We start from the raw sequence: 18,323 nt of genomic DNA, 5'->3' as shown, positions 1-18,323 counted from the left end.
ATTTAATAATCTTATTTACTGTGCACAGAAAAATATTCTGATGAGTTGGTTGTCTGAGAACCCACCAGGCTTGTTGGGATGGCGGAAATTAATTATGGAGTCCATTCCATTGGATTTTTGTACAAACAAACATGATGCACACAGGAGATTTTTTTAATATAAGGCATAACAGGCCTTTGTGGAGTTTTTGAATACAGATTTGTTTATTACCTTAACTAGGGCATTTGTTTAACCAGGATGGTTAGGTTAGTTGAGCCCTGGAGGGGGGCATTCCTGAGTTAATACAGGTAAATATACAATGTTCCCGTTTTTTTTGTTTGGGAGCTTTGCACCAATCATTGTTATTTTGTGTTCTTGTGTGTTCTTTTGTTTGATTAGTCACTTAGTTATTTAATGGTGTTGTTTTGCATTAATGGGTAGGTTAGCAGTTAGTAGACAGTTGTATTGTAATTTAAATTTTCTTTATTATACTGGTATTTGTTTTTGTTATATTTTAAGTAACTATTTCTGTAAAGTCAAAAAAGTTTTCTTTTGCTAATAAATATATTTACAAAAGAAAATCACAACACCAGTTTATAGTCCAAAAGATTTATTTGAAAGTATAAGTTTTTGAAGCACTGCTCCTTTATCAGGTTGCTAGTGGAGCAGCATCACAGGTCACAGAATTTATAGTAAAAGATCAAAGTGACATACAACTGATGCATTGCTGTTAAGTCTTTAATCGCTTAGAATGGATCGAATGCAAGTTTTGATTCATTAAGCGATGTTACTATAAATTCTGTGTTCTATGATCCTGTCCCACTAGCTACCTGACAATACAGCAGCGCTCTGAAAGCTTGTACTTTTAAATAAACCTGTTGGACCACAACCTGGTGTCAAGAGATTTTTAACTTTGTCCACCCCAGTCCAACACCAGCACATCAGAATGAATTGACAACCCTTTAGAAGTGAGACAAGAAGGTATTTCTTCAACCAGAGGGTGGTTACTCTGTGGAACTCGTTGCCTTAGAAGGCCTTTAGAGGTCAGTTTGTTTAACGTATTTAAGACAGACATAAATAAGGTCTTAATTAGTGAGGGCATCAAGGATTACAGGGAGAAGCCAGGAGAATGCAGCCAAGAAAACTCAGCCATGATGAGCAGACTTGGTGGGCTCGATGGCCTAATTCTGCTCTGGCATCTCAAGAAGAGATTGTAACCGTGCTATCTTGTTTCATCTGGGAGTTAGGATTGCTTTCAAACTAAAATATTCCAAACTTATTTAACCAACAATGCATTATTCATCAGGAGTAATTAAAGTCAAAATAGACAAAGAAATTTTAATCAAGGACCCAAGAGGTTGTTGTTAATTAATGATATAAGCATTTCAGAAGAGATGATTTGACCTGACCTCCTTTATTTGTTAGTTGCATAAATAAATTCTTCTGCAACTAGTTGCAAGAAAGAAATGACTTGCATTTATACAAATGCCTGTATTATTTCAGAACATCCATAGCATTTCACAGCTTTTTGAAGTGGATTTACTGCTATTCGGGAAACAGCTGAACAGAAATGCCTTGTGTGATAGCTTAGATCACTTAGGTGCTGTCTCCATGCAGATGAAAAGCAAAATTCAGTTCAGCCAAAACCTAAATTGTGTAATCATGCTGGGTTCTCAAACTCTGCAATGCTGCACACGTTAACTTAGTTTGTTAATAGGCTTTGAAGTTACACAAGGTCAGCCACTATAATTTCTTCTGGCACAATTGAAGAATTTCTTCTTAAATGTCAAGACCCACTCAAACGCCAGGTGGGAAATTGGGGGAAAAAAGGATATTTCATTTAAAAAGTAAATGGATACTACAAGTATGGTATGTTTTTCACAGCCTGCCTTTCTTTAATTTGAAAGTGCCCACGAAGAAAGCTATAAAGACTGGGGAGGAGGTTGGATTGGGCTTGAGTGTATTTGACAGAATTTGTTCCTACCTGCAGGCATTTTGACATTTCCAAATCTGTTCTTTCTGAAATGTCACTTCCTCTTTCGCGTGCAGTGTTTGTTAAATATGATGTAAGGGATGCTTTGCATAATTCAAACTATGTCCCATCGACATAATGCACTTCAGTTTGTTTGAAATTTCATTTTTAAAAGTAGCAAAAGGCATTTTATAAGTGGAATAACAAACTGCTTTTATGGAATGCTTTTAATAAAGTCCCAAGACACTTCACAAGAATATTAAAGGGAATCTGACACAACCCCATAACATGATAATGGGATGACCAAAAAACCTGCTCAAAGAGCATCTGAAGTAAGAAAGATAAATACAGTAGGGAGATTTTCCAGACTTAGGCAGCTTCAGGGCACAACTGTCAATGAACTAATAAAATTTACTAATAGCAAAGTGAGACGCCAAGGAAGAGACTAAAACATGATTAAAATTTTGGGTCTCTGATGTTAGGTCACTGACATTACAAGTTAACTTGGTTTCTTTCTCTCTCCCCCTCGCTCCACAGATGCTACTAGTGCTGCCTAGTATTTCCAGCAGGTGCATCATTTTACTGGCAAATGGTAGAACAGTGGCACTGCAGACTAACAGGCCAAGAGGTTTTGAATTGTTATTTTGTTATATAAATTAACTTTTCAATATGTGCTTCTAGTCAGAGGTCTAGGGAAACTTCTACCTTGTTTTTAAAGTTGGATACGAAAGGCCAGTGTGCAACCAACACTAGTGTCTCCATAGCAAGGAACAAATCCCTAGCCACAACAGTGGTTCAGAGTCATTTAGTGTAGGTTACATCTTTCCTGGTACCTTCAATGAAACTGCAGTCAGCCCTTTACTTCAGGCTAATCTCACCACTCCAGAAAGCACCTAGAGTATCAGGTCAGCTGGACAGAATTGTTTTCAATTCAGTGTGGGGTAAATAGTGGCCCAGACTCCCAGTCTCCAGATAGTCAGACATCTCTTTGATGTATGACCAAAAGAAGTGTTCCAGGACCCCCAGGAAATCCCAATTCATTGGCTACATAAGAGTTTTCTGGAAATGGAGGACTGACAGCAGGTCAGAAGTGAAAACCAGGATACCAGCAATATCTGGAAATAAACAGAACTCCAAAGAATTATAATTAAGACTTTAAAACACAAAAACAGAAGCACGCCAGGTGACCAATTTGTTCGAAAAATTAACGTCCCTGAACTACATGAAGGTTGGAAGCTAAACATTGAAATATACTCCAACAATTTGCAGAGCCATTGCACACAAACATTTTGGATAGGAGGGCATGGCATTACCGCAGAGAATGTAACAAAACATACACAGCTAACATCAACATATAAGCTTTATTTCAAACTTTTACTTTTACAATAAGGACTGAACAATGGGAATTGAGTTCTGTCACAAAGATGTTGGTTATCAGCAGCCAAACAGCAAAAGCGAGAAGAAAATTCTGGAACATTAAATGTGTTGACAACAGCAGCAGCAGAAATACTGTACAACCTCACCCAGGTAGTCACTGCTGGAGCCATTTTACTCTTTTTAAAATCCATTTATAGGTTTCAAAAAAAACACACAAAACAGAAGTGTCAACCCATGTTCCTTGGTCTTCAGTAACAAATTTGTTTTTTAAAAAAACATCTCGCTTCTCTCATTTCAAATTGTCAAAACAAAAGTCCTTCACTGTAAAGAATTCATGCCTTGATGTTGTGCTCTGTGACCTTAGTGGACTGATGCTTAAAGCTTCAAGTTTCTTTGTTGGGAAATGGCAGCTCGGTTAAAATAGCTACAAGAAATTTGGAAGGGCACAACTGAGATTACAAGATGGTTAAGAGTCTCATCAAAAAGCAAAACAAAGTTGAAAGAAAAAGATTTAAAACAAACCTCTTAAAATATGTAATGATCAGGAAAAAAAAAGACCAAATTACCTACAGACTTATACAGTCCAAAATGCAGATAGCGTGAAGGAAAGAGAGTAGTAAAGTCAAAGAAAAGGGGAAGGAGATGGAGGAGGAGGGGGCAAAAAGGAAAGTAAGTAAAAGAGAAGAAAGGTAGAATAGACTGGTGGGGAATCGATGTTTTTGTCACAACAATGGGCTTTTCTCATCCTCACATTTTCACACTAAATATCATCAGTATTTTTCTTGCCACTCTTTTCTTTTGAATTTGGTTTTTTAGTATGGATTGTCTTGGTGGCTGGGTGATGGTAGGATCACCAGTTGAAGGAACTACTGACCTAAAGTCTGTGAGGTGAATCATGAACAAGGAGACACTTAACAATGCAGCATCAACTGAGTACAAAATGACCGATGAAGGTGGCCCAATACTTTAAACTCGGTGCCAAGGCGGAGTCCAAGTCACTTTGAATTGAAATAGTTCGAGATCAAAAATGCACACTTGGACGATGAAACCCATTTTAAAAGGACAGTCAACATTTGATGTATTTATTTTCAATGGCAGCTGTCAGTCACTGGTTCTTCACAATTGCAATCTAGCCACAAGTCATCCAGTCTCACAATGGTCACAAGCAATTATTTTTAAGGGCATGTGAAGGGATATATTGGCCTTGTCGTGGACTGCAGTGTTTGTTTTAAAATTTATATAGAACAGAATATACATTATTAAATATTAATCACAATGTCTCTCACTTCACATTCCTGCTCTAGAATCTGATGCAGGTCACATTGGGTTCCACACTCCGTGGCAACCAGTCTGGAGCGCAAACTACTAGTGAACTGAATATTTGACTGCTTTCCCCCTCCCCACCAAATAAGCTGTTTGCTACAAATCCATAAAGGAACTTTTAAAACGAAATCTAAGTAGCACATGCAGATTCAAAAAATATTTTGCTTGTTAATTTCACAAGCAAATATGTTCATTCTGGAGATGACCTGGTGTGGCCAAGAATCACAGTGGTCAGTTACAGGGGTAATTTTTTTGGGTTGGTGGGGAGTAGGAGAGGGGAGGGTAATGTCAAGATGGAGAAGGACATTACAAGTCAAATTGAACATTACCTCTGGAATCAAGTCACACTGATTATTGAAATACCATTTACACATTCCCTAAAGTGGCTCTCAATAAAGACCACATTTTAATGGCCTACCAGGTTATTCCCCACCTCCCTTTGTACCAAAGAGTTCGATCTTTGCTTTTGTAAGCATCTTGCCCGTGACTAATCATTGCATGCAAGTCTGGGTGGGCTATTTGTCTACAGAAGCAGTCTAAACCAACTTTTTTTTCTTCTCTGGACATCAATTAGGTACATTAGTACCAGAGTCAGATTCGGGATAGCCATTAGAAATGACAGCCCAGGCTGATTTCCAGCTTACACCCTCCTGGATCCCCCTCTCAGCTTAGAAGGTGCTGTTGGCTGTTGTGGAGGTACTACAGTTTCCTCAGTTTGTCTTGACTACCCATAATCCGACTACAATAATATCTTTCTACTCCAGGTGATACCGGGAAGTGGTATGGTGGTTTTAAAAACACACATGGCATTCAGATGAGGTCTAAGAATCACTTGCTCCTGGTACAGACCAATTCACATTAAGCCACACAAAGGCAAAGTCAACGCAAAAGGAAATAATCACAATCACGGCAGCACGAACATCACATTAAAATTGATCCTGGTAACAAATACACATGCACATAACATCTGAAATACTCGCACTGAGCGGATTGTACAATTCTTACAAACGGTTGGATGCAAAACGTTTTTGATAGCATTTTTCAACACAATTGTAAACCTGACCAATCTGTCATGGGATTCTCATGCCCACAGCAATCCCACTTTTGTCCTAAAATCAATTCTGTTCAAATGTATGTTCTTATACTGAAATGAATCTAATCTAATTCCACCAGTAAATGTAACAAAGGTGATAAGCAATGGCTTTTAGCAATAGATTTTTAGCAAGTTATTGCAAACAGAGAATGGCCCACCAAACACTTGCCCTAACGTTTTTTTTCCCCTATTACGAAGTTGGAAGGAAAGGACAAAGCAGACTGATTCACAACAAAGGTGCTTCTAAAAGCCAATACAAAACCCCAATAAATGCCATTAATACCTCTCCATTTCTTTAACATCTCTTGCTAATTTCTACTCTTTCATCTCCTGAAGGGCACAAACTTTTGCTGGGGCTCCTTAATTCTCCCCAGACATTGTGTACAGAATATCAGCCTGCTATAACATGTGAAACTGCAATAGAAGATGCACTGGGAACAAAGTGATCTGAAAGATAACCAATAATCTGGGGGATCCATTACAGCCAATGACACTAAACGACTTGATGAATCTACTGAGATAAGCTAACAGCAGGAAAAGCTTCCAAAACTAGGAACTCCCCCTCCTGTTCCTGGTGTAAATTCTGAAGACTTGCTACAGTATTCTCAAGGAACACAATTTTAAACGGGTGGTCTGACCAGCTAGAGAGGTGTTCTTGTTTGCTATACAATGGGTTCTGTTAGAGACACATGCATTGGGGTACTTAGTTTATTGGGAGTGGCCACATTGATGAGTAAATCAGAATTACCTTACCAACAAAACAGTACAGCCCCAAAGCGAGTCCTCCTTCAAAAAGCGAGGAGGATTGTAACGAGTGAGAAAGGAAAAATAAACCTGACAATACATGAATGAAAAGTGTATCCACATAAGACAAGGATGAACAATGCTAAACTTCCAGTAACTCCAGGACAGTAATTCACTGGAGTCTTGGTTTTCCTAGAGCGCTCTTATATCCACCCTCATTCACAAAAATAAAACTGCGTTTGGGCACAAACTGTACTATCATAATGCTGAAGTTATTGATCTAAGGACCAGTTAAAGTGAGGTTGCTATCTTTCCACTGGTGAAGCTCTGAAAACACACACATACAAAACAAACTTTAGTCTTTAAAAAAGATAACTCAAAATGCCACACAGTCCTTTCAATCTCTCAACACACACCTGAACATTAGTGCAGAGAATAAAATTGTTGTTATAAACAGCCATCTTCTAGAGCTATTTTGAGTTAAGTGTAAACAATAACAGAAAATATATTTCTATATTAAACACGAGCTATTTTGAATAGTGTTTAAAATGCTAAGTGCAGCTACGATTGCAAATACATTGCAAGGCTGGAGAGAAGCAGTGATGGTATTGGGACAGATAAGAGTAGAGGCAGTAAATTCACGACAAACGGCATTGGGATGAAGATAGCAAGTGTTGAACATTGTATATCCTTTTCAGCAACACCAGAGTTAATATTGTCTACCAAATCTTGATAAAGCAAACATTAATTCTACACTAAAATAATCAACTTTACATGAAAAGTAAAGTCCTATTGTAAAATCCAGATTCACGGATGATCTTCCACTGTTAACCCTACCTTCATCTGCATTTATCAGTTTGGCCCTGCCTTCCAAAATTAGGCAGGGATTAACTCACCAACAGAAACATCTCTCAATTGTATCCCAAATAAGGAAGCCAAACTTTATTTGTTCACCTCCCACTACAGATAGCACACTATTGAGGAGAGGTGGTGAACTCAGTGCCTATGGTGACATCCAGGTCTCACTTGTTGACTTTGTACTGGCCTTTCACAAACTGAAGGAGACATCTGTAGCTCAGGACTTCCTTCTCACCTCATGCAAATTTTAAAATTCTGTGCAAGGGGAACAACGTGGCACACATTTCTGTAGTTGCTCTGCAGAATTTCATCTCTGTGCTGTTCAGACAGATACTTTGCACTGGTGAAGACAATCTCAGTAGTTTATGGTCTAAGCTTCATCTTTGGAGGGCAGTTACTGAACACAATATCTCTCACCAATCATGAATCCTGCAAATGCATGTTTTTCAAAATTAAATACACACAAAAGGCACAAAGGCCCAGATCTCCACTCATTGGTCATGGTAACTACCACTGTGTGACTAACTTTAATGTCATAGTCCATTAAAATTGGGCTCATTACTTCATATTGCTTTATGACCAAGATATGTTTTAAAAGTCTCTTTCCTTGCTTTTCATTTCATATAACTCTGCACAAACATCACGTCCATGTACACCTGCCTGCTTTCTATACCAAACAAACTTTCCTGGATGACACTAACCCAGTCTATTATCCTGCCCGAAACCACACTTCCTCATAAGTTGGTGCTTGACTGGACACAGATTATATTGCTTAGAAAACAAAGTTAATTGTATTTTTAAATCACCACTCATTTTACAATAGTCAGTACTTCATCACCAAAGATTAACTTTTGAAGAAATCTACAAGTTAAAACAATTTACAGTTTTTTTTTTAAAACAGATTTAAACACCAATGCGGAAATCGAGAAGCTGCAAAGAGTGAGGGGAAAGAGGCCTCTGTTTTATTCACTAACAGGACTTGTTCTTAATGCAGGAAAAGCAGGTAATGGCTTTGAATCACTATACTGAAAAATCCAGTTGTGACCGCATTCCTCCCCCTAACCAAATTTCCCTTCCACCAGGATTCTCTGGCTGGTTAGATCACCCCTGAGGCTTATTTTAATTGGATTGAAGGGTGGTATTGAGATATTTCAACTTTACTGCAAGTACACATTTTGAAAGGTGCCTCTAACACAATCGTACATGTAGTCCAAAGATGCTAAAAATAAAGCAATACAATCCCTTTACAACCTAGTATCATTTGGGGATGTGCTTTAAATTAAACAATCTTAAAAGTGGCTAAGAGGTGCTTAAAAATAAAATCAGACCACACTGGAGGATTGAACATTTTAACTATACTTTTTTTTTTATGATGGAGAAGGTTTCTGAGGATGTGACATTCAACTGAAAGGAGGAGAAGAGTAAAAACACAGCACCTCACCTCTGCAGGAAGGAAGGCAGAATTAATATTTCAGCTTAACTACCTCTGCATGCGCAAAGGTCCTGACAGACCTGTGTGTATTTCCAGCATCTGGGATATAATGACTTCTGTTTCTTCATTTTTTCCTTGCCATACTCTGTTCACCAAAAGCAGAATGCTAAATGGGAGGGACAAGTCCATGGCTTGAGGTTCTAAGAATTAGGAAACTGCAGAAATTGGGTTTGAGTGAATGGATTCAGCACCCACAGCTTCAATAGATCTCTATGCAGTGCACACACTGGACTGAAAAAGTATCCATAACCATTCTCTACAGGTTCATGATTTTACATTTCAATTATTTTTATCCCATCTGTCCTCAGTCAAGATCAGTTTGAACAATGTGACTTAAGAGTGCTGATTTTAAAGTGCATCCACTTGTTATTGTACTGAGCATCAAACCAGCTTGCTCTGAATACTTGCAACTCAGTGGAACCTCCAAACAATTTCAAGTGGTTCAGGTACAGGTTGACCTTTATCCCACTCAGTTCTCATTATGGCTGAAATATCCATTTCACCAGGTGTAGATGATGTCCGACTGACAATAAAATCATTTTGCACTTAAACACCAGACTCAGTAATGAGTGTGTAATGAATGTATTTCACAAGCCAGAGGTGGAAATGTTGACCCACTAAGAAATTGAAAATAAACAAGTAGTAAAGGGTTTTGGGGAAAGAGAGAGAGTAATAGGGGTAAAGCTCTATAAGGAGTTGGCAGAGCTGTGATGGAAGATTCTATGATTCCATTAAAATGCCTAAAAGGGAAGTGAGCAATGAACAATTGCTCAAACCACAGTTCTCATGGTATAGGAATCTAGCAAGTAGCACAGAGAGAAACATGGCCAAGAGATTACAGAATTTCACAAGGGGAAAATAATCAATAGCCACTTTCTATGGTGCATCATTCTATACAATAATAAAATTGGTGCTTTGTTTTAAGAAAGTTCTTAAACAAACCTTTAAGGTTTGAAAATTCCTTGCCAGTATTCATCCCAAACACTTTCTTTAAAATCAAACTGATCTTTGTACTCCTCCAGCCCTCCTCTTTCCTTTCTCAATGTGCAAGCAAACTCAACTTATTCTTAATATTTACTCTAATGATATTCATTATTTATTTGAAGGAAAAGGAAGAATTTGGAAAGCAGTGACTTTTAAAAGAACGTGGAATTAGAATTTTCATAAGTTGTTAGCAATTCAAGCAGAAGGGCAAAATTTTTTTTTTAAATATTAATTTAGAATTGCTTTTAGAATTTACTGGATGGGGGTACTAAACAAAAGTACAGTTTGGAAAAGATAAAAACCACAGATGAATCTTTTAATGTAGTTAAATGGTTGTTGGGAAGGCAAGTTTTATATTTGGGTTGGATTAGGGTTTTGAATTAACTAGAAGTTAACTTGAATTAACTTGAACTTTATTAATTAATTAACAGATGATCCAGCAGACTCCACTACTCAGTCTCCAAATTGTTGTGGCAGACATTGGTTTCTCTATTCAAAGCAATGAGCTAGGCTATCACCCCAAAAAAACACAAACATGTAAGTTATTGCTCACAATGTCCCGTAGGGAGTGGTAATTCAGACCTGTGTTATGGATGTTTAAGATAAAAGGTTGCAGTAAAGCTACTCAGTCCCGAAATAACTCAATAGGAACAAATCCTTTTTAAAGCACAAATCCTGTTAATGAGGCTAAACTTCTTGTTTTGGTTAAATGTAGTTTGAAAAGAACAAGAAGGAAGGAAAGAAAAATTCACAAGCTCTGCTGTGCTAGAACGGCAGACAGGTCTTCAGTGAGAGTAGCAAGCTGCGGTGATCCAAGGGAACTGAGGCTTTCTGTCAGTGACATGCTGCAGAGAGGAGAGGTATTGTTTGAAATGCTGGGGGATTTGTACACAATGTCTGCTCCGTGGTCTGTCCTGGCTTTGGCATTCTCACGGAACGTCAACTTGCGAGATTCAATCTGTGGAAAAAGAAGAAAGTGGTTGGTAAATTTCATTAGGAACAAGAGTATCTGTGTTGCCCATACTTCAGAGATGAATCAGCTAGTGACCTTGGTTGAAAGTGAGAGTGTGGACATAAAAGGATAGGGGAAAAGTAATAGGATGTACAGGTCCTCAAGCCTGCTCCATCACTTAAAGGCTGATCCTTGACCTAGCTTCCATTTTTCCATTTGATCACCATATCCTCAAACCCATTACAATCCAAAACTCTTATGACATCCTTGAACATAGTCAATGACTGAACATCCACAATTCTCCGCAGAAGAGAAGAGAATTCCAAAAATTCTTAAACTTGAGTTAAGAACTTTCTCATCCTAGTATAAATAGCAAATTCCTTACCCTGTGTCTGTGCCTTCAGTTGCCTAGGCTTTGAGCTCTGGAACATTCTTACACCTCTACCTCCCTAACTCACTTTTCTTTTTAAGACAGATATTTCTTAAAGCCTACCTCATGTGATCAAGCTTTCGATCATATTTCTGTGGCTCAGTTCCTACTTTGTTGTATAATGCTGCTGTGGAGTGCTTTGGGTAATTTTATTCTGTTTAATGTTCCACTTAAACTGTTATGTTTTAATTAAAGAGCAAAGTTGACTGAAATAATTATGTTCCTTATCCACTATGGGTCCTGCCATTTAGACTGAGACCATCAGTTCAAAGTACTGTAAGGGACCACACCTGAAATTTGAAGCCAAATGAATTACAAAGAAAAAAAAAATCCCATTCTTGGTGCTAAGATGCCTTGTTGAACATCTGCACCGCATCTTGTCAATGCTGCATACTATGTTAGTGGGAGGCAGGAGTAGGGACTGAATGTTTAAGTTTGGGGTGCCAATCAAGCAGACTGCTTTGCCCTGAATGTCAACGGATGAATTTTTAACTGATAGGGTAAGTGACATATGCCTAGAAGACATCATGTTCAGGTATTCTGGAGCTGAGATGACTAACCTCCAAAAACCACATCTATCTTCCTTTGTACCAGTGGAGAGTTTTCTCCTGATTCCAAATTACTCTAGTTTTGCTAGAATCCTTGCTGTCACACTCAGTCAAATGTGGGCCTTGTCAAAAAGGACAGTCATCTCACTTTACCTCTGGAATTCTGCACTTTTGTTCATTTTTGATTCAAGGCTGTAATGAGGTCAGGAGTTAAGGGGATATGGTGGAACCCATACAGAGTGCCAGCGAGCAGGTTATTTAATTAACAATTTTCACTCGATAGCCTGTTGCTCATTCCTTTCATAACTTTACTGATAATTGCAATTAGACTGACTTGTCGTAATTGGCCAGGTGGGATATGTCTTACTACATGTATATAGGCCATACCTGGGAAACTTTCCACATGGTTGGCTAAATGACAGTGATGTGGCTGTGGAACAGCTTGTCTATGGATGTGGCAAGCTTTAGAGCACACCTTCAGTACTATTTTGAAATATTATTGAGGCCCCACAGCCTTTGTAATTTCTAGTGCTTCCAGCTGTTTCTTGATATCATGTGAAGTGAGTCAAATTGGCTGAAGACTGACAGATCTGTGATGCAGGAGCTCTGGACAAACTCAAGAATTATTCACTCAGCACTTCTGGCTGAAGATTGTTGCAAATGCTTCAGATTTATTTTTTGTACTGGATGCACTGGGCTCCGTCATTATTGAGGATAGAGTTATTTATGATCCATTAGTTGTTGGATTGCTTAGTTTCGTTGATCACTTGCTGCTTATAGTGTTTGGCATGCAAGTACTTGTGCTTGGTAACTTCATTAGATTGACACCTACTGGCTTGATAGGAATGGTTAAATGGGTGATGTGCTGTGCCATGACGTTGCAGATTGTGTTGGAGCCCATAACCCTCTAAACCCTTCCTATTTATATACCCATCCAGATGCCTTTTAAATTTTGTAATTGTACCAGCCTCCACCAATTCCTCGGGCAGCTCACTCCATACATGCACCACCCTTTGCATGGAAAAGTTACCCCTTAAGATCTTTTTTTAAAATCTCTTCCCTCTCACCTTAACCATGTCCTCTAGTTTTGAACTCTCACACGCGAGGAAAAAGACCTTGGCTATTCACCTTTTCCATACCCCTCATGATTTTATAACCTCTGTAAGGTCACTCCTCAAACTCTGACACTTCAAGGAAAAAAAGCCCCAGCCCCTCTCTATAACTCAAACCCTCCAGTCCCAGTAACATCATTCTAAATGTTTTATGCATACTCTCAAATTTAACAACAATCTTCCTATGGAAGGGCGACTAGAATTATATGCAATTTTCCAGGAGTGGCCTCACCAATGTCCTATACAGCTGCAACATGACATCACAACTCCTATACTCAATGTTCTGACCAATGAAGGCTATTTTACGGAATTCAAATACCACCATTCAAACCCTCCAGTCCCAGTAACATCAATCTAAATGTTTTATGCATACTCTCAAATTTAACAACAATCTTCCTGTGGAAGGGCGACTAGAATTATATGCAATTTTCCAGAAGTGGCCTCACCAATGTCCTATACAGCTGCAACATGACATCACAACTCCTATACTCAATGTTCTGACCAATGAAGGCTATTTTACGGAATTCAAATACCACCATCTGCTGTGGCAGATTTTGAACTCGGTCCCCAACTATTAGCTGAGCTTTCTGATTAATAGGAGACTAGGAACAGGTGTTTTAGCTAAAAATAGCTAACATGCATCAATCACACAATCTGACGAATAATCAAATTTATAAATTCATAGAAAGAGGAAGTGACTGTTGGGGCTTGAAATCCTGTGATTTTCTACATCTGGTCACACTTTGTATGATTTTAAATAAAATCATGGATACCATGAGAATGGAGGCATCCGATAAGGTAGAGTTTGCAACTGCCATTTATCCTGTTGTAGGGTGCAAGATAAAATGCACACTTTATTTAAATTTCCAAAATAAGTTCAAGTAAAATACCTTTTCTAAACCTTGCTTAAAGCCTGCCTTGTATGTACTAGCTCTTTATCACTGTCCATTTAAAAACTCCCGGGGACAGGTACAGCATGAATTAGAAACAGAGTAAAGCTGACTTTACACTGTACCTTCCCCAGGAGCATTTGTTAGATAGGAACTGGAGTATGCCATTCAGTACCTCGGGTCTGTACCATCATTCAATAAGATCACCAATGATCTGTGGCCTAATTCCATGGCTCACAGCCCTTAATATCTCTTCTTAACAAAAGTGTATCAACTGAAGATTTAAAAATAATCACTGATCGAGCATAGTGTCTTTGTGGAAGAATACTCCAAACTTCCACTAGCCTGTGTGTGCAGAAGTGCCTCCTAGAATTTGGCCCTAATTCTCACACTATGACCCCTCGTTCCAGAATCCCCAATCAAGAAAAAAAAGTTAATCTTATCTACCCTTTCTTTCAACTAAATTGCTGATTAAGTTTCCTTCACTCTGTCTCATCAAAAGCTCCATGAACAGAAACAGATGTTTAAGCAAAGGATGGCCGAAGTACAGAGTAACACACCCTTTATACTGTACCATGCGCAGTCAGGACAGCTAAATCTTCAATTTGATACAGAGTAAAGATCAATTTACATCACCTCATCAATCAATTCCATCACTGTCACATAAATTGCTCCCCCTACACAGGTCAATAATTTTCTGCAGCTGCAAACTAAGAAGAGCTGCTATTATAAGCTGCACACATTGTTTCAGATTGTCAGGCAATTTTGTGATTGAATGAGGGGAAATTTTCTTTTGTGTGCTTGAACCCTTTAGGAAGTGGCATGAGGCTGCCCAAAGAAAAGAGACAATATTGCAACTCACCAGTATGGCTTTGATTTGAAGCTGATTCTCAGAGTTAATGACCATCATCAAATCCACTTTTGCACCAAATTCCCAAATTCATTTTTCACAAAACTACACACCCCACGCAGGCCAAGCTTTCACTTACATGTCTCCTGTATTTGTAACTCTTGGCTGTGAGTTTCGGCAGACCTGGCAGTGGGGTCCTCCCCTACTCCATTTTGCTGTGTCACACTCTCAGCTTGTCCTGTCAGATCCCCATTTTCTGGAATCTGACTGATCGTTGCTGACTCTGATTCTTCTTCACCCTCATTCTAAAAATAAAATTGTGGGGTGGGGTACAATGGTGCATTGTTATAGAAGGGCATGAAATGAAATGCAAAATATATACATGAGAAATTGAAAAGAAACAAAATGTTCAGGATTCAAACAATTAAATGCACTGATGGACTGAGAGTAATCTTCTGGTAACTAAAGAGACATCCTCCAAAGTAATGAGCTAGATTTTTCTAAGGATAGAAAGTAAAGGCACAGATCAAGACAACAATAATGCTTCTGTCCTTCCTCACCCCAGGATACCAATGACATTCTAATATATGTGGACTGGCTCTTCTTTAGATAGGCAGAGTTTGTAGGTGAACAGTGTGATCATGTGATGTATGAAAGCTGATCCCAATTCTGTTCTCACTTGGTTTATAAAAGTTCACTTTGCCGTGGGTTTTCTGCGCAGCAAGTGGTAACTGTGGCAATTTCCTTTTCAGTCTCTAACTGGAGGTTTTCAGTGGAACAAACACATTGTTTCCATTGAACTTTCAACCCATTTCCCTCGAGCTCCAAATACCAAGTGCTCCAGGGCAGCTAGGGACTGGCAATAAATGCTGGCCAACCAGTGACACCCACATCCCACAAATTAATAAAAAAAATTACCCTGTAGCAGCACACCTCTGCACTCTAAAGTTCACTACTCCTTTGCCTGTTTCCTTTTTATTTTTCACAATAAAACTTGTGTTTGCTATAATATATTTTTAATGCACTTTTTATGAAATACAATGTTCCAAACCACTTTTTTAGACCAGAGTCTAAACCCTTGGTCAAAGAGTTAGGTTTCATGGACCTTGTTAAAGGAGAAAAGATGTGGACAGGAAGACAGGGGTGGAACCGGAGAGCTTAAGCCTTGCAGCTCAAGAAATCATGAAGCAATTAAAAGTCAGGGATGTACAGAGCTCAGAATAGATTGTGTGGTGATCTGAAGCAGGGGTGGGGAATGAGAGTGATGGTGATCTTAGTACCAGAGATTACAGTTACAGAGAAGAGTCTTGCCATGAAGGGATTTGAAAAGAAGGTTGTAAACTTTGAAATGAGGATGCTGCTTAACAGTGAGCCAATTCAAATCAGTGAGTATAGTGACAATATGTCATTATGCAAGATAGAACATGGTCTACAATTTTCAATTGCTTCAAGTTTGCAGAAAGTAGAACTAGAGGGGGCACTCAATTCTACAAGCCAGTAGTCAAGTCATGAATTAGGGTTTTAGTACCAGGTGAGGTGAGGCTAGTGTGTGGATGGTGATGCACTAGATGGTCTAGTGATAGTGTGGATTGTGGATGGTATGATCTTGGGTCAAATATAGAAACCATGGCTTTAAAAAGATTTTCAGCTTCAGATAGCTGCAAAGCAAAAGGAGAGTGTTGATGTCAAGGGAATGAGTGTTTGGGATGGAGACCAAAGACCATTGTTTTTGCTTTCCTAATCTTTAGTTGCAGGAAATTCTTGTTCATCTAGTACTAGATGTTGGGATAGCAATCAGACAATACAGAGATAGTGAAAGGGTTGACAGAGGTAGAGGTGAGGTAGAGTTGGGTATCGTCAGCATACGTGTGGAAATTCATACTTTGTTTACTGATGATGTTGTGAAGACGTGGCAAGTAAATGAGAAGTAGGGAGAAAAGCCACAATTGATCCACAAGGACTCCCAAGGTAACAGCATAGCAGCATTCTGTTTTTGGCCACTTAAAAATAAAACCATAAGTGCAGACCCAACCTACCAGGCAATGGTGGTGAAGCACTGGAATAGAAATTTGTGGTCAGCTTCTTAACAGGTCAAGAATGATAAGCAGAGAAAGTTTACCATTGTCACAGTCAACTAGGATGTTGAGAGACATTTTGGTACCATAGCAGGGTAAAAAAGCCTTTCTATCTCTGTAATTTCCTTGGGCACCAGTATCCTGCAAACTATCAGTAATCCTCCAACAATGTTAACCACTCCATTATCGATGACTATGGGTAAGCTGCTATAAATCCTAAGCTTTTGAATTCCCATTCTAAAACTCTCCTCCTCTCCCCTCATTTTCCTTAATATTGCATTGTGTGTTTTGATGTCAAACACTATCTTGTAATGACTATGAAAAGGCCTGGGATAACTTATTATTTTAAAAAGTGCAATATGAGTACAAGTGATTTGGAGATGCTGGTGTTGGACTGGGGTGTACAAAGTTAAAAATCACACAACACCAGGTTATAGTCCAACAGGTTTAACTGGAAGCACACTAGCTTTCGGAGCAACGCTCCTTCATCAGGTGATAGTGGAGGGCTCAATTGTAACAGTATTTATAGCAAACATTTACAGTGTGATGTAACTGAAATTATACATTGAAAAAGTGATTGTCAGTTAAGCCTTTCATCTGTTAGAATACAGTGATAGTTTCACTCTACATCAGCATCTCCCACAATGATGGCGTCGCGGTAACAGCCTCAGTACCCAACACCAACTGCCAATCTCCAATCACCATCCTACAACTCATCAGCTTTATCCTTGATCACAACGTCTTCACCTTTGACAACCAGTTCTTCATCCAGACACACGGAACAGCCACGGGGACCAAATTTGCACCCCAATATGCCAACATCTTTATGCACAGGTTCGAACAAGACTTCTTCTCTATGCAGGACCTCCAACCAACATTGTACACCAGGTACATTGACGACATTTTCTTCCTCTGGACCCATGGCGAGGAGTCACTGATAAAACTACACAGTGACATCAACAAGTTTCATCCCACCATCAAACTCACCATGGACTACTCTCGACTATCTGTCTCATTCTTGGACACATGCGTCTCCATCAAGGACGGACACCTCAGCACCACGCTCTACCGCAAACTCACAGACAACCTCACAATGCTACACTTGTCCAGCTTCCACCCAAAACATATTAAAACAGCCATCCCCTATGGACAAGCCCTACCCATACACCGGATTTGTTCAGAGGAGGAGGAACGTGACAGACACCTGGAAGTACTCAAGGATGCCCTCACAAGAACGGGGTACGATGCTGAACTCATTGACCGCCAGTTCAGACGTGCCACAGCAAGGAACCATAATGACCTTCTCAGGAGACAGACATGTGCTGCAATGACAAGGTACCCTTCGTTGTTCAGTACTTCCCAGGGGCTGAAAAATTACGCCATGTTCTTCGTGACGTGCAACACATTATTAATGAGGATGAGCACCTCACCAAGACCTTCCCCACACCTCCACTACTTTAAACAACTGTCAAACCTCAAACAGATTGTTGTTTGTAGCAAGCTGCCCAGTTCTCAGGACAACTCCATACAACCCTGTCACGGTAGACGCTGCAAGACATGTCAGAGTGTGGACATAGATACCACCATTACACGTGGGGACACCTCCCACCTTGAACATGGCAGGTACTCATGTGACTCAGCCAA

At 39.3% G+C, this 18,323-nt stretch overlaps 1 protein-coding gene across 11 annotated transcripts in view; it reads right to left on the bottom strand.

Annotated features, from left to right (window-relative positions):
* Positions 1 to 3,293: 3,293 nt before the first annotated feature.
* The window catches only part of LOC122548961 (microtubule-associated protein 4-like), a 416,046-nt gene continuing 401,016 nt past the window's right edge, over positions 3,294 to 18,323 (bottom strand). For 10 of the 11 annotated variants that reach the window (XM_043687987.1, XM_043687988.1, XM_043687989.1 and 7 more), the window contains one exon: positions 3,294 to 10,780. In XM_043687987.1, coding sequence (XP_043543922.1) covers positions 10,571 to 10,780 — 210 coding nt within the window. In that variant the 3' untranslated portion in view covers positions 3,294 to 10,570. Of the gene's footprint in view, positions 10,781 to 14,743; positions 14,910 to 18,323 lie in introns of all 11 variants that reach the window. The other variant, XM_043687985.1, reaches the window with a different exon arrangement.

This window comes from Chiloscyllium plagiosum, chromosome 4, assembly GCF_004010195.1.
Source record: "Chiloscyllium plagiosum isolate BGI_BamShark_2017 chromosome 4, ASM401019v2, whole genome shotgun sequence".
NCBI lineage: Eukaryota > Metazoa > Chordata > Chondrichthyes > Orectolobiformes > Hemiscylliidae > Chiloscyllium > Chiloscyllium plagiosum.
The sequence above is the reverse complement of the archived record's forward strand: the minus strand, read 5'-3'. Positions and strand labels throughout refer to the sequence as shown.